General features: G+C 37.5%; 1 protein-coding gene across 4 annotated transcripts in view; it reads right to left on the reverse strand.

Moving 5' to 3' along the window:
* The window catches only part of SEMA5A (semaphorin 5A), a 329773-nt gene that overhangs the window by 220927 nt on the left and 91712 nt on the right, over nucleotides 1–17134 (reverse strand). For 3 of the 4 annotated variants that reach the window (XM_027643929.1, XM_027643930.1, XM_027643931.1), the window contains one exon: nucleotides 9484–9682. In XM_027643929.1, the coding sequence (XP_027499730.1) occupies nucleotides 9484–9616 (133 nt within the window). In that variant the 5' untranslated portion in view covers nucleotides 9617–9682. Of the gene's footprint in view, nucleotides 1–9483; nucleotides 9683–12010; nucleotides 12095–17134 lie in introns of all 4 variants that reach the window. The other variant, XM_027643928.1, reaches the window with a different exon arrangement.

Here is a 17134-nt window from a genome sequence, read left to right on the forward strand (position 1 = left end):
TCTGAAGATGTTTAATGAAAAAACACAAAACCCAACAAAATAAGACATATCATGACACAGAGGTTGTCCAGAGTAAAGCCCGACGCTAATCTTTGTAAGAGCTTGGAGCCAGGACTTCAAAAAGGAACATACTCTCCACCACAAAAACAAAAAGATGTCCCAAAGTCAAAAAAAGAAAGTGACAAACAAGAAAAAGAAAAAGAAAAACCACAACACCATGAAAAACACTTCTCTTTGTAGAACTTACGTTTGTTCTAAAAGGCACTGCCAAACTCCAGGTATTTGTCACTATTAACAGCTACTTTAGTCGATTTACTGTAGACCTGGTTGTAAAATGGTGAGTTCTTAATTCTCTGAAATGGTAGAAAAGAACCATATTTCTTTGTCCATAAATCCTTCAAGACAAAATCTGAAGTGAGCACTGGAAATGGAAAGACGAGCACATGAAAAATCAAAGTGTGGTCAAACCTCAATATGACAAATTGTCATGTAACAAGTATCTACCATGTTCAGTCACACAAAATCAGCTCTACCCACTATCCTAAAGTCTTGTCAACAGCAAACAATCAGGGCTGCAGAAGGGAGACAGGAAAGAAAGCATGAGAGAAAAACAAAAAAGAAAGAAACAAACAAACCAAAAACACTTTGAAGAAGCACTGACAGCACTTCTCTACTTCCTAACAAACCTAACACATCTAACAAACACAAAGTATCTCTGTAAGGTTATTTAAGAAATTAGGAAGAAAAATGAAAAATTTACAAATGTTTTTTTCTACACACCCCTTAAGATTCCTGGAAATATTAGAGCTACAAGTAAGGTGCAAAGATGGGCCAGGATTTCCCCAGATCTGTCTGCCAAAGTGACGAGTAGCAGAAGGGAACATTCAGTGATGGGTAGTAAGGGCAGCAGGTGACACCAAGTGAATGCAGTTTGGGCCCCATAGACATTGGACAGAATCTGGAAGGGAAGACCACTGGAATGAGTCTTTCCAAAAACTGTGTCACTACCAAGTATGAAAACAAATTGCCCAGGATCAGACAGCCAGGAACTGCAGTTGGTGACATCTTTTCTGAACTAGCAGTCTAGGTTACTTAGAAACACAGAATGGTTTGTGTTGGAAAACATCATTAAGATCATCAAGTCCAACTGTTAACACTGCATTGCCACTAAACCATGTCCCAAGTGTCATATTTGCACATGTCTTAAATACCTCTAGTGATGGTGACTCCACCACTTCCCTGAGCAACCTGTTCCAATGCTTATCCAACCTTCCAGTGGAGAAATTCCTCCTGATGTCCAACCTGAACCTACCCTAGCACAACTTGAGGCCATTTCCTCTTGTCCTATTACTTGTTTTTTGGAAGAAGAAACTGACGCCCACCTGGTTACAACCTCCTTTCAGGTAGTTGTAGAGAGCCTCTGAGCCTCCTTTTGTCCAGTTTCCTCAGTCACTCCTTTTAAGACTTCTTTACAAGAAGTAATGAAGAAGAACTGAATTTAAGCTGTTTCTTTCAAAGGTCAGAGCCATGCTGCTGCCACTGCTGTGAGAGGCCAGGCAGGCTGTGTGGGCACTCTTACCAGAGGTGGAGCCCACAGGGCCATCTGCTTCACACGACACAGAAGTGTCTTGCCGGGCTGTGATGATCATGGAGCCATGAGCTCCCTGAAGACCTGGGCACAAATGGGTTACACCCAAGGCAAGTTAGCAGTGCAATGTTAACTAACCACATACACGCACTTCTTCTTCAGTCACCATTCAGCAGCTTTGGACATATATTGCAATGCAGTCCCTGAAGAAGGAGAATTGAATTCACATGAATTAGCATGGAGATTATGCATAGAGAACTCAAACTTGAGTAAAACATAATTTATACTGTGCCACATGAGCTAGAAAGAATGGATATGCCTCATTAATGCCTTTTCCAAGGGGCAGATTGGTAGAATACTCACACTGATAGCTGCCAGTAAAAGGGACAGAGTACACCTTAAACATCTCATGAAAAAAAACCTTTAAATACTGCCTCATGGAAAAAAAATAAAATAGAAAAATACCAAAGTAATATTGTGCTTTCTCTTGCTTTAAGCACATCATAACTTCTAGAAATTAACAGAACTATAGCAGCTTACAAGCTCTATTTCTTGGTTGCTGATCTGTTTCTTCTCATCCAGTCTGGATGTTTTATAACCTTTTAGTAAAAAATGCCCTTCGCCATTAAAAATACAGCTCTTTTGAAGAAGGAGAAAAAAAGAAAAAGAACAAAAAAACCAGATTTTAATTCCATCTGCCCACTTTGTACAGCTAGTAGAATGTGGTAGGAGCCTCCCATTTTGCAGCTTCAATAACAATCAGGGAACTTCACATGCTGTAAACATACAAATTAGGGCAATACAGAACAAATCAGCCATAGAAAGGCTTGTAGGACGTCTGTGCATCTCACTAGCTATTGTAGCCACTACTGATTTTATATTATCAGAAATGTATTAAAATTATTAACATTCTATGAAGGTCCAGTGCTTGGTTGGAATGCCAAAATAATTGTAAATTGATGCTTGCTTTAAAATGTGAATGGGGGTAGGGGTGTGTGGAAACAGCCAGTATGCAAGTCCTTCGCTTCGAGAATTCAGTCCCTGCCATTCCTTGGTTTTCATGGGAATGGATATCAATGATACTAGTGATTTCGCAAAATATAAGGGGATAGTAGTCTTCAATCTCCAAAGACATATTTTTTAAATTAACAGCAAACAGTTGAAGGTTGCCATTCCCCAGTAGAAGCTTAATCTCCTATACAAAAGTAAAGGTAAACCTGATTCGATACAAAAAAGTATAAAGCTGGTGATGGAATTATTTTCCTCCTTAAGAAGAGTTGGTTCATCCAGACAAACCAAAGTTGCAATATCTAGCAATCAACTTTTCTTCACTGATGAATCATCTTTATTTAAAGAAAAACCCAACAGATGATAGGGAATGGAAAGCAATACACCTTAATCTCTCTGCAGAAGGTGGCAGGAGGTCTTTGAAACATATGTATGAAAAATTAGGAAAGGAAGGAAAAAGCAGTAAAAACTGAACAGCTTCGTAGATTACTATTAGTTTAAAAGGTAACTTGCAACAAGCTTAGGGAAAACAGAAGAGAGTACAAACAAAAACAAGTTCATACGGCATATATCCTTCTTCATTCAGCCCACATGTTATTTCCTCTTGGCTCTTGTTAAGTGCATGCACTGCATGAGGAAACCACAGGATAAAATGAGCAGAGGGATGTACTGAGTCTATATTACTTAGAAAAACATCAAGTGAGGGAATTCTGTGGTGGTCAGACAATAAGGTTAAGAAAATATATTTCTTAGGATTCCCTAACCAAGGAATCAAAAAATAACTATGCTATTTTTCTTTTCTGGTTAACCTCAAGTTGAAATGAAGGGTTTGTGTTCATTTCTTCTATGGATTGAGACATGCTATTTTTAAGCATGTTTATTCAACAGATAACTTTGTTACAGCACAAGTATGTATTTAAATTATCACTAAATATAGCTTCTAAAATTATGTAAACTGATGGGGTTTTGTTGAGACAGCACAACCCTAAATTCTGATTATTTTATGGGAGCACAGAAGAACGAGATTTGCCCCAGAGCAAATGATCTCAGCTGTACTCAGCATCAATTAAGTCAAGTGCACAACTTTACTGTATTTCTGATAGAACAGGCAAAGTAATTCAATTTTAGGCAGGTAAACTGTAGGACAGTCAATACTTAAAATTTAACATGTAAAACTGGATTTGGGTCAATTTTTTTTCCAGCTGATTCACACACTGCTAAGCGCCTGTGATGGCCCCTTCAGTTCTACATCATGGACAGGGGTCTGCCTACGGACAGAGTCTTCAGCTGAGTTTTGACAGGTCTGACAGTTTCAAAGTTCAGCAAATGTGTGTGTCTGGGGAAACCAGGTGACTCTGTAACTACTTTTACACTTTTTGTTGATTGTTTTGGGTTTCTTTCTTCTTTAAACCTAGTAAAAGCTCAGGTCCACAGGGAGTTACCACAAAAGTTCTGTAGAGCAGGTAAATTTTGAAACAATGGGAATATTTACACAAATATTACACTACTCAACTGTTTTGCTTTGGTTTTTTGCATAAGAATAGTTCAACTTTTATTAACATACATTGTTTCTCATAGAGAAAATTTGGTTTTCATAGTCTTTTCTAGCTCTTTGGGTTAAACACATCTCTTTACTATATTAAGAGAGTATGTTTTCCAAGAGTCTGTTTTCCAAGAAACTGACCATCAATAAACCTTAATACACTTGCAGAGCTAGCATTTCATAACTATATGAAAATAAAAGCGTATCCAACTATAATAACATTTAATAAAAATGAAAATTGTAAGGCTCTATGTTTAATGACTAGTTTATTTAAGCACTTCTCTTAACTCTTATTTTGAGCATAAATATACTTCTTTTCATGTTGTTAAAAATAGATGGAAACATATGCATAGATCAATGATCTCCCACTGTGAGTCTCTGTGTGTCTATTCTGTCCCCTGTACCTTCTTTCCTCTCCCCCAATTCTAAGTTACACATGATTTATAATCTCTTGACTCTAATGCCTCTATTGGAATTATGCCAGTATAGCTGATCAATCCTTAGTCATCATCATGGCTAGGCTTCGCAAATGAAGATTTGGGAAAGGCTCTATCCACATTTGTTACAGGCATGCTGGTGGCTAATGAGGCCAACATGAGATAGACATATCCGATTGCAAAAGGCACAGCAGAAAGACTCCTTAGGTGGTAAATTCTGCAAGACACAGTTCTTTCTGCGTTGTCTTTTCTCCTCAAGAGTGATCCTGCGTGCGTTCTCTAAGGAAGCAGCAGTGTTATAGATGATGTGTCTCCAGGCCTCCCGATTTGAGGCCAGAGTAGACCAGTTATGGTGATCAATATGGCCAAGGTTGAGATGTTGTTTCAGGGAGTCCTTGTATCTTTTCTTTGGGGCTCCTCTCATGCAGTAGCCAGTGGTAAGTTCACCATAAAGCACGATCTTAGGGAGGTGGTGGTCATTCATCCTTGAGATGTGTCCTGCCCATCGCAGCTGTGTTTTCAGCAACGTGGCCTCAATACTTGTGACTGCTGCTTGTTCTAGAACAGATGTATTGGTCACATAATCTGACCAGTGGATGTTTAGGATTGTACGGAGACGGCATTGACACCTGCATGTTACATATGCAGACAGACTTTTTTTTTTTAAGCCTGAATTTCAACATACTAGCACAGCTTTGTACATCTGGAGGCAGACTCCTCCTTAGAGAGAGAGAAAGGAACTTCAAAGAGGGAACATGCATCACCAGTTAGTTTCACCACATAAAACACTGAATTGCACACTACTGGCTGATCTTGTCAATCCATCCCATACTTAGAGATCTATTTTTATATAAGTCTGTTTTCCGTGATAGTTCTTAACAACTTTAAACAACGAGAAAAGGAAATTTCCAGCTTCCTAGCATGACACAAAATGCCTTATTCTAGTCTAAGGAAGTTCTACAACAACAAATTTTAGAGCTGTCAATATTTTCTGATCTAAGACTTTCTTATTTATAGTTTCTGGGAGAGTGTAAAGGTGCATTATGCTGTCCTAATATTAATTATGCAGATAAATAAATTAAAACATGGTTATTACCACTGTGTATGAAATATAAAATGAAACCAATTTTTAGATCATGTTAAAAATCCTGTGAAAGTGCATGCATCTCTCCTGCTTCTGCACCTTGTGTTTCCTCTTCCAGCAGAAAACAAAGTACTCGAGTAAAAATTCTTAACTGGCGGGTGAAATTCTTGCTGTTTGGTATCAGGAGATGTATCACAGTCTTCAACTAAAACTATTTAGCTGTGAAAATCAGTGCTAGAAATAGTATATGCCTCTCTTCACAAGGTAGCTTGACAGGATCATCACCTAAGTGAGCAGTTTTTGATGACCAGTGGGAAGGAAAGTAAGCTCTTTCAGTAGGTACACTCCTTTTCCATATTTCACTATGACAACTCCTGGGGACTATTTTGTCTTTTTATTAGTTTTTTCCAGCTGTTCATCCATACGCTACACCAGACTCTCACTCCATTAGTTTTATTTAATAGTTTATACTCCATCTACCATCCCTCTCAAAGGAAGACAAATCAAATAAGTACATTGCTATTTTGGCATACTAGAAACTATGAAAAAAAAAAAGCAAGCTTCAGTCAGTTATAAATAAAACAAAACTGTTGATATCTCTGTAAAGTTAGTACTGAGTTTACAAGCTTTAAAGTACCTACCACTCAATACCAGTCGGCCTTGGTTCATGTTCAGCATCCCACACAGTATTTAGCTCTGATAGATCTAACACTAGTACAAAATGACTTTACAGAATAGGGTATTAATGCAGCAATCAAATTAAAGGGGTTTTAGCTGTTACAAATTGATTTGTCGACTCTGCGTTGGTCTAGCACCAATACAACATCAATAGATACAAAGGGCATTTTCCTAGGCATTGACGAAGCCAGTAAATGTTGCAGAAAAAATACAGAAATCAGAAAGATGGTTGAAACCTGCCAACTCCATTCATTCAGAGAGTGGCTCTTCTCACACATCTCTCTCTTCTTATATTTTAGTACCCCAAGTAGGCCATTCCTAACATACAGATTCAAAGACACACCTCTCAGGCATTTTTTCCTTTGGTTTCATAACTTCTGTTTTCCCTTAACTAGCAGTCCTGTAACTACAAGTGAAATGCTGTGTGCCCATGCCAATTATGTTACCTAGCTATCACAGAATCATAGAATCAGCTGGGTTGGAAGGGACCTCTGAGATCATCAAGACCAACCCCTGATCCACTACTGCCATGGTTACTAGACCATGGCTATCACATACTGTAAACTGCATTGCAAATATGTTTCCACATGTACTTTCTAATATTTACTAATGACTCCCAACAGATCATTGTGGTGAGTATGAACTACAGCTTGTCAGAATATTTTTCAAGATATGTCAGTTCATAAAGGCTAAGGTATGTCATGGATATGTACTGATTAATGATATTTTTACCACAAAGTTCAAGAAGGAGTCTGGCATTGAAAATCTTACTAAATCTCATATTAAAAATCTGACACATATAGAAACAATAAATGTTTCCATATAGTTGTATTTCCCACATATTTTTTTACAGCAAAAGGAATTGATTTTGTTCAGTGAACCCTAACGGTGACTCTCTCTTTGGCTACATCAAAAGATGGAACTGAAACAAGATGACAGAGTAGGTCTCTGGCCCCAAAAAGCCTTAGCATAGTAACTTAGAACCAGAAGGATATCACTAAAAATTAAATATGATAAAGAACAAGAAAGGTCTAAAAGGCAGGATCAGGCTAAATTCAAGTTACTTTCCTAAATATTGACTGAATCAGATTCATAAAACAACATATTTTTAATCAACTCCTAGAACATAGCTCTGATAATGAGTCCCAATTATTTGCTTTTACAGTTGCATATACAAAAACTACATCCAGTAATCTCTTAGTCTGTGAAATTAAGAAGTGCCAGAATTTTAACTGTGCTATTTCAATTGCTTTAATTTACAACATTGTGTATGAATGTCATGATAAAAAATAACATTTTAAACTAAATCATACACATAATATGAATGCTAAGGAAACCAGATCTGTCATCAGAATAACTCATACTATTTAGTCCATCAACAGTGATAAAGGTCCCACCTTCACAATACACTGATGGTTTGTTGTTCCAAGTAAAGAATGCAACAATTTTAGTTCATTCTCCAGTGTACTGAAGAAAGGGACAGCTGGTACCATTACTTTTATTAAACCATTAAAATGCCAGAACAAAATACTTTCTGTTAAAAGCACAACATTATTTTCTTTAACTTTATGAAAAGAATGGAAACAAATTTTTTTTCAATTAAAATTCAATAAATTCTAATTCATTGGAACAAAAAGCATACACATGTGCTTTCTTAGAAAAACAGGAGGAATGCAATATAATACATCTTAATCTCTACATCCTCATAGCTACAAACTATTTGGAACTCATTCTAAGTTGTGACACTAATGGAAAAAATCTCAATTCAAATAAATAAAAAAGTCAGATAAGTTATTAAATGTCTTAGGTTTTTTACAGAAAACATCATCCAACTTTGCTTTGTTCCAACTGTTCCTCAGCACTTCACCCCAATACTCAAGATGACAACCATATGTGTGAAAAGACTGTCTTGGTGAAGCCAGGAAGTCATGGTGCAGCTCCAATGCAAAAAGACTGTGTGTATGAGGTATAAGCAGGGACAAGGTGAGCAACGAGGAATTTAGAAAGACCACATGGGCATGTAGGGACTATGTCAGGTTAAACAAAGCACAAAAAGAGTTCAGACTTGCATGAAATTCAAGGGCAACAAGAGCAGCTTCTACTGCTCGAATAGCAATGAGAGGTTGAGCAGGAAAATATAAGCCTGTTGGTGCATTGGGTAGGCAACCTAGTGTCAGCAGACACAGATGATGCTGAGGGACTCAATACCACCAACGAGGTACTAAAGGTATCTGTTGTTTAGCAAAAGCGGTTCAAGAACTACCAACAGGAGATGCAGCCTGAGTCAGGGATGACTTGCAAGATCTCAGTCTATACAAATGCATGCAGTCAGACAAGCTGCATCCAAGATAACAGCAAGATAACCAGCCACTTTTCATCTCTGAGAAGTCACAGAGGCAAAGGAAGGTCCTAAGTAACCGCAGGGAAACAAATATGGGAACTAAAGACCAGTCCATCTCACTGAAGTTCCTGGAAAAGTTATGGAGTTAGTTCTCTTGGAATGCATTTTTCTGGACAGATGGACGAGAGAAAGGTGACTGAGAACTGCATGGATTTGTCAAAGGTAAATCATTCTTGACCAGCTTACTTCACTTCTACAAAAAAATGACTGTTTTCAATGATGAGGGAATGGTGAAGGATGTCATTTATCTCAACACTGTCGCACTGCAAATTAGGAAGTTATGGTCTGTCTCTTCAGGTGGGAAACAAGAGGGCTAAAATGTCAGTTGGATGATCAAGAACAGAGTAACTATTTAGTACCCCTTACTCCACCTGAGCCAGTAACAAGTGGAATATCACAAGGGTTGATGATGGGACCTGTCCTGTTTAACACCTTAATCAACAAACAAGGGAAGGCATCAGAATGCAGTTTGCAATGGTTGCAGATAACACCAAATTCAGAGAACCTTTTGGTAAATTTGAGGCCTGGGCTGCCAATCAGAGAGACCTAGACAAGGTGGAGGAAGGGGGCAAGAGCAACTTCATGGAATTAAGTCTACACATGCAGAATCCTGCACCTGGAAAGGAATAACTCCGTGCAACAGTACAGGCTGGTTTTAATCACAAAGGAAAATGAGTCAACTATCTTTAAATGATATTTTCAGTCACAAATTCTGAATAAAGTTTTTCCGCACTTAGTCCTTACCTTTGTATGCAATAATTGGGTGCACAGCTCTGTGGCAGTGCATATCTTCTGTTGTTGTTGGCTCCAGTATTCCTAACACCCCAAGTCCTGCGAACAGCAGTGACAAGAGGCAGCTTCCTTTCATGGTGGTCATGCTGTCCTCCACAGCAGTCACTTCTTTTAACTGTCTACTCTTCTGGTATTCATGTGGGAAAAGCACCTGGAGAATTTAAAGAAATTTACTGAAGTAAAAGAGCCAATCACACGAAAAATTAGACAATTCATGATCTTTAAAACAAAACAATGTTGCTTTCTTTCTATCTCTGTAGTATTTGACTACTCAAAAGCATGCTATCAGTTGGTCCTCTAATTACTTCACAGAACTATCATGAGTTACCTAATTTAGCAATATGGATTTCTTTTCTCACTCAATGGGATTAAAAAACTGATATTCATTACCCCTCCCAACCCGACTCCCTCACTTTAAAATTTTATTTTTAACATGTGTGGGAAAAATAACATTCTCCAACATTTTTTATTTTATTCTCTTAAATACAGTACATGTATTTAAATACATCTTCCCTGTTCACTTGGATCCACTGTTTCTTGCTCTGCTTTCCTCACAGAGGAAACAGTGCTTTGACTCCTCGCGAGTACAAGGTAGGAAAGGAATTGCTCCTTCATGTTACTGACTGTTTTGAGAGAACAACAGCCCTAGAGCATCTATCTCTTTGCCTATCTGCAGAATACATATAGCACAGCACTGAAAGCGGTAGGACAGGGTTCACCTCAATGCTGTGATATACTTTTGCTTTACAGGAGTAAGGGTCACTGGTTCTGACACCAGCTTAATTTGTACCCATTTGCCGAGACCAATGACAAGGCTGCGAACTGCAGACTCTGATGCTGAAGATCCCTTTCTACTAAAATTTAGACATGAATCAACACTTCATTGTTTTCATTAGAACCAGAATAAAGTTGAAGTTCAAATCCCTGATTTTTTGAAACATCCAGTAACCAGACACTTATGTAAGTAACAGAATATATACGATGTCAATATAGTTTTAGGTCCATCCCAATTCCTTTAGTTTTATCATTAGAACATTCCAAGTAGTAACAACCTAACGACGCAACCCAAAAAAACTTTTGCCACTAGCAGTTTTACTGAGTTGCACAAAATTACTTGCTGATAGCAGACAGTTATGAGACACCACTGCCTTTCAGTGGAGAAGACCAGAGATTTGACACAACTCTACAGTGGTAGAAAAGTCATTCTACTAATTAATAGAGTAATTCATAAAAAAAAAAAATCAGCAATTTTGATTCTAATACATTTGATCTCACTGAGTTGCACTGTGCTGTTTAATAAGATGGAAACATTCTACTTGTGTAAAATAAACATCCTAAATACATAGAACAAAGGGCTGTTAATTAAAAGATACCCCACTGTAAGAGCAGTGTGTTTTAAAGACTACACTCAGAAAGCAGAATGGATAGTAAACATTGCTCCCTAGCATTCTGTAGCACCAGCCTTCATAAGATGAACTGCTCTTCTACCACCTTATTTTGCTGCCTTTAGATGCCTTCCAGCTAAGACCTGGAGACTTCTAATCCTTAGTTTAAACTAAAATACATAGATCAAAGACATAATACATCTGAGCAGTATGTAAATTTAACAGTCAATTTTATCTTCCCTGCTAAATTTGCTTGTTACTGAAAAAAAGGTGGGAAGCTTCTAGGCAGTTAAATTCATATTCTTACCTTCCTAAGTAGTATATCTTATGATGTCATGTACCAATATGAATCTGTCTCTACAAACTGTTTGTTGCCCACAGTTGGCAGTATCTGCTCATGGAAATTCTATGCACTCATGTATATAAGGGCATAAAGCTCTTGTTCCAATGTTTTGATAGTCCATTTTCTGCAAGATGACATTTCAATGCATTATGCACTATTCTGATACAAAATCAACCAGTTTATGTGGGCTATAGCATAGTTAATGGATATTCCTAACTTAAATATCATACAAATACATTACTAGCAGCTAGCTCTAATTCATGTTTCTGTAAGATTACATATATGATTTAGGAAGCAAAACAAAGGTCTGATACCACATCACAGACTCTCAAAGGCTGTTTTTCTTGCACACAATACAGCAGTAAGTATTCCAACACCAAGGAATACGGTACTTTCATGACGAAAAAAAGCCAAAAATTTTATTTATTTTAATTTTTAGTCTCAGAAATATCCATAAAGGTGTGAATATAGTCGACAAAAATTAAACAAGAATAAAATGAAACATTTATATTGGAAGCCCAGCTTTCTCTATCTCCCCGGCTGCAAATGAAGCCCCACAGTCTTTACGTAACTAGGCTTTCACATCCCAGTCAAGTTTCAGAAAAACAGCTCTACTGTAGTACTTTCGTATCTACTACTACAAAAAGATAATCTTGTTTCTCCAGAAAGAAAGAAAAGGACTCTTAATCAAAATATTAAATATCTACATATTTACGGATGCCTTGGTTTCCATTACGAAAAGGATACTGACTTTCATGGGACTAAGATGTACATGTTGACAAGTCTGATGTCTTGTATCCTTCATGTATCCAGAAAACTTCTCCCCACCTGCCCCCTGTGAAAAGAACTCAGTAGCAGAAACAAAGATTCCTTCACAACAATACCTTTCCTCAGCTTCTAAATCCAAAGAGAGGCCAAAGAGGTTTTTTTCTTTCCTAGCTGAACCTCTCCTCTCAGTACATGCATCTTACATGGCAAAAATGGAGGCAGGATACACTCCTTTTTCTCAACCAGTATATCCAAAGACAAAGTTAGTCATTGAAGGAGAGACAAGGAAGGATGTAAAAGAACTTCTGATAATATATCTCAGTTCAAGTTTCTCTCTACCTTGACTTCTAGATGTTTGTTTTCCATTATTTTATTAAGTCTATTAATGATTTTAGATGTATTAATTTAAATATATTAAGCACATGGTGGGTAACTGCAAGGAGAAGCTTACTTGCAACTACTCAGAGGAGAGTTTTCAGAGACCCTGATAGACAAGAGAACAGTAAATCAAGGTAGCAGGTAGAAACCTCATCACTTCACTACACTACTGTAGCCAAGAGAATCCTAAACATGAAAAGTTTAGGCTGGTTTCCTTGATTTCTGTAGAATTTCCCTATGCAAACATCTCTCAACCATGAAACATAATGGTCAAGTCAAAACTCTTCAAGACATATACAAATAGTGACAGTGACCAACTTTTCAACTATCACAAAACATTTGGGAAACAGCACGTTGACCTATTATTTGAATAGTTTTTCTAGCAGAGACCTTTAATCAGACTTCTGACAAATTGCATTTTACAAGTCTGTAAAACAATCTGAGGATGCAAAATGAAAGCGGAATAAGCAGCATTATAAGATGCAATTTATTTCAATATATTACTTTATTCCTGTATGTAAAGGGTCTTATGCACTTATTCTCTCCCTCATTCCCTTTGTTTTGGTCCAGTTTGCCTAGAAGAAATATAAAGATGAATGAGACCCTTTAGGCAAAGGTATTATATTTTACAAATGTACCATTTGGTTTCTCCATCAACAGTATTTGATGAGAAAAAATCCTGTAATCCACGATTTTCTATTTTAGCTGAGCCAACCCCCCTCCCCTCCCCTTTAAAGAGAAAAAGTGTGAACAGCTAAGCATATGAGGCAGGTAACCGCTCCTGCTAAATCCAAGCAGATTTATTTTAGACTATTCCCTCCAGGCATTGAAGTCATATATTTAAAATTAAATAATCAGTATGTCCATATTTCTACATCATTTAAAATACACTGTGTTGGAAGTACAATTTACTTTTGAATTATAAACTATGTTTTCTTTTGTTCAATCAAAATAAGCTGCTGTATAAAAGAGAGAGCTGCCACACTAACTGCACCTGTCCAGCAGTAAAGTTTCTTTCAAATAATTAACTTTGCTGATTCTGTAAGCATCAGTTTAACGGCACTTTCATTGAAAGATGAAGTGAGCTTATGTCAATATAAGTATACAAAAAGCAGAGTTTGGCATGGTTAAAAGATACCGGTTTCAGGACTGGTTCTGGGTACATGCACCCAGAAGCAGGTCTGGGGTTTCTTTATATGCACAGTAGTGTCTACTCTCACAGACACTGCTCATGTAATTTGCTGTGGGAGATTCATTCCATTTTCCCTGGGCACTTTGCTCCACCTCTTGGTTTGCAAAACAGTAAAAGTTTGATAAAAATTTTCTGTGCTAAGTAACTGCTCCAGATAATATTCACCTTTGTGCACAAGAACAAATCTGAAAAAAAAGTATTTTGCTAGTGAAATAAGACTATACGCTGCATACAGACAAATCAGGGTATCGGCATTCATATAGTCATAAAACTGGAGTACATGAATACCCTGCGATGCAAGCTCAGTGTCTTTTTCTGTAATTTTTCTTGATTTGTTAAAACTAAACTCCTGTAATTCATAAAAAATATTTGAGAGGAAGATTGATTGAGAAAGGAATTTATAAAAAAGACTCTGTCATCACACCTACTAAAAAAATTTAGGTAAATTCTAAGTCAATGTGTATACTCTCAGTTCCTAGTTCTGGCAACACCAGTAGTGACAGGCCCTGGAACTCAGAAGGAAAAAAGGATAGAAGCCAGGAGGAGGTATCAAGAAGCCTGTTTCCAAAAAAAAACCCAAGTTGTTTTTATTATAGTGAATCCTGTTTCCTGTCAAATGCACAAAAACCCCAAACCTATACCTCTTTATAGTAGAATTACTTTGAAATACATTCCTTACTCAGTATAGCTTTAAGAAAACAATTTGCATATCACTCAGATACACAATTAGATTAGATCAATAGCTCAAAGATCACCTCATTAAACATCAAGATGAGACTGGAGGCTATAGATCTTCTTCAGTGAAATAATCTAGTTGTACACTATCACGTCTTATAATCAGACCCAGCAATGCAGACTGTTTACTATGCGGCTGAGTAGCATATTCTAATTTGTCTTTGCATAAAGTGAGAGTCAGCTTCAATTAACAAACTGCTTACTGAATTCCTTCATTTTTTTTTTAATATTGTCATTCATTTCTTTAGTGGCATGAATTTTAAGATCTGCAAGAGATAGACAGCCATCAGCTGTCATTGAATAACACAGTCAAAAATCAATCCATGAATTCATAGTGACATTCTGCCAAAAGTCTGCTAATATCAGTAGCTGAGGGTGACAACTCAGAAGAATCTGTCATCGAAGCTAGTTCTCCAGTGCTTCTCAGAGCTGAAACTTGTGATTTGCACAAAGGAATCACTGCTTCAAGAACAATGGCCTGAAGCAAGGAGTTTGTAATAGCACCTCAGAACTCAAGTATCACACATTGTGAGCTTGACTGCCTCGTCAGTGGGGCACAGCCCCAGTGGACCACAGCTGCCTCGAGCAAGCACAGGCCCACACGGAAGAGTACCAGAGGTAGCTTAGGGGTAGGAATAAAGGTAGTCAAATCAGCACAGCCTAGGCCCAAGTTCCAGCAAAATTTCAGCACTTTTTTCAAATCCCTTTTTTCTTAGCTATCCATTAGCTCCTCGGTCTTTTTGGTATCTTCACAAGATCCAAATTCCTATCTAAAGTTTCCTTCCGCTCATCCAGTTTCCTGGTCCAGTCATTGAGAGCACCTTTCCCCACATACTGCTTGGGACATCCACTGAACTGTGATCCTCAGACTGGACATCAGAAGTCAGCCTGAGGTAGTGGAAGGAAGGATTCTCCACCTCAGACAGACCTCAGCAAGCAAAGTTTTTCTTCTACAAAATAGCTTTAATGGAAGAACAAAATGGTAATGATTGCTTGCAAATAAAGGTCTGAAAAGTGGAAGAAAAATCAGACGAAGTTTAACAGACAAAGGAAAGGCATGAAGTGAAGGCAAATGAGCCAGGAGAGCACAGAAGTGTCAGCTAGGGCAAGAAAAGGAAATGGAGAAGGAAGAATTAAGGGATCAACACCCTCCCCCCCCACCCCCGAATTTCATCTTCTCTTTTCTCTCTATACAACACTTGCCTGCTCCTTTTCCAGTTGGTACTATTATTGGCAAACCAAACACATCTTCTTAGGGACCAACAAACTGTCAACACCATGAATATGACATAGAACACAAGCTGTTCTGTAATAGAAATATACTTTCAGGTGCTGTGAATAACAGCATTTCAGACCATACCACAGGGTCCTGTTCATTTTAAAAAATTACATAGCTTCAAAATAGGATTGGGAAGTTATGAAATACCTCGACTCTCCCATTTTGCTGTGTGAAACTCAGAAACTTCCTGAGCCTGATACTGCAACAATATTCAGGAAAAATCGCACTAGTTGCTCCCTGCAGTCTCACCCTCTTCCCTGTCCCACGTGCTGCCTGCTACTGACAAAGACCAGATGCTGGGCTGGATGCAGCCATGTTCCTATTTCCCGCAATGTCTGAGCCCTCTACTGCACACCATTGGTAGCTTGTGTTTTTTCTCACTTGTATCACAACGCAGTACGTACAAGTCTGTATTTATGAGTTATTCATAAAGCCTAGTGAAAAGTGAATATAGTATCTGACTATAAGAGAGAGAAAATCCATTGCACACTTTCTTACAAAGCATGTGCTACAGTGCATGAATTGTGACCATAAAGAGAAACAGCACTCAGAATAGCCATATCCACGTTTTGTCTTTAATATTCCTTCACCCATCCAGTATGATTTGGAAAGATATCTTTCTTCTGGCTATAGCTGAGTCAAAATCCCCAATTTCAACAGAATCATGTAGCCATTAACTGGACTTCCTTACAAACTGTCACAAAACACGGCAAAAATTGCATTTCGGAAGTTTCTTTCAGTTTATCTAGCCATGTTGTTAGTGGCCTTTGCAAATATTCTTTCCAAATATCCCTGGTACACTGTTGAGAGAGAAAATATGATATATTAAGCTGTGGACAACAATTTTCCAAGCAACTTGTACTTTCAGAGACCTAGTAATGCTGCCCCTGACTGAAGTTGCTATACTACATATTTCTACACCTCAGTAAATGAAAAGTATTGATGAAAATTCTTATTTACCCATTAAAAAGGAATATAGTAATAGTATGCTAGTCCACCTTATCGAAGAAGAGTTAGTAAAAAAAAAAACAAAAAAAAAAAAAAAACAAAAAAAAAAAAAACAAAACAAAACAGACAGTTAAAGTATTTTAACACTTATTTTCATCATATTTGTTAGCAAACACAATCTCAGTTTATGGTACTGTGTTTTCCTTTGTTCTAAGCTGCATAATTATGTTGATTTCACATAACTAGCTACATTTTTTTAGAAAGGAAATGTGTTTCGGTCTAGAGGGGAACTACTGTAATGAAGACATTTCTTGAGCAACCTTCAAACTCACTTTGTCCTTCCCTAGCTTCACTGTTAACCTACGTTTTGTAATCTCCTGCTAAAACAGTCTCTGTGCTCCCTGTATAGTGAGGGGGTCACAGAAAAAGTGAATTTTGAAGTTTCACCCGTGAGAATTAGGAATCTATGAGTGACAATTAAAACTAAAGCTGTGACGTCATTTGCATTAACAATGTACTGAAACTTCACTATATATTAAAAAAAACAAAAAAACCCAAAAAAAAAAAAAAAAAAA

Source organism: Corapipo altera, unplaced genomic scaffold (assembly GCF_003945725.1).
Source record: "Corapipo altera isolate COAL_440 unplaced genomic scaffold, ASM394572v1 24b, whole genome shotgun sequence".
Taxonomy (NCBI): Eukaryota; Metazoa; Chordata; class Aves; order Passeriformes; family Pipridae; genus Corapipo; species Corapipo altera.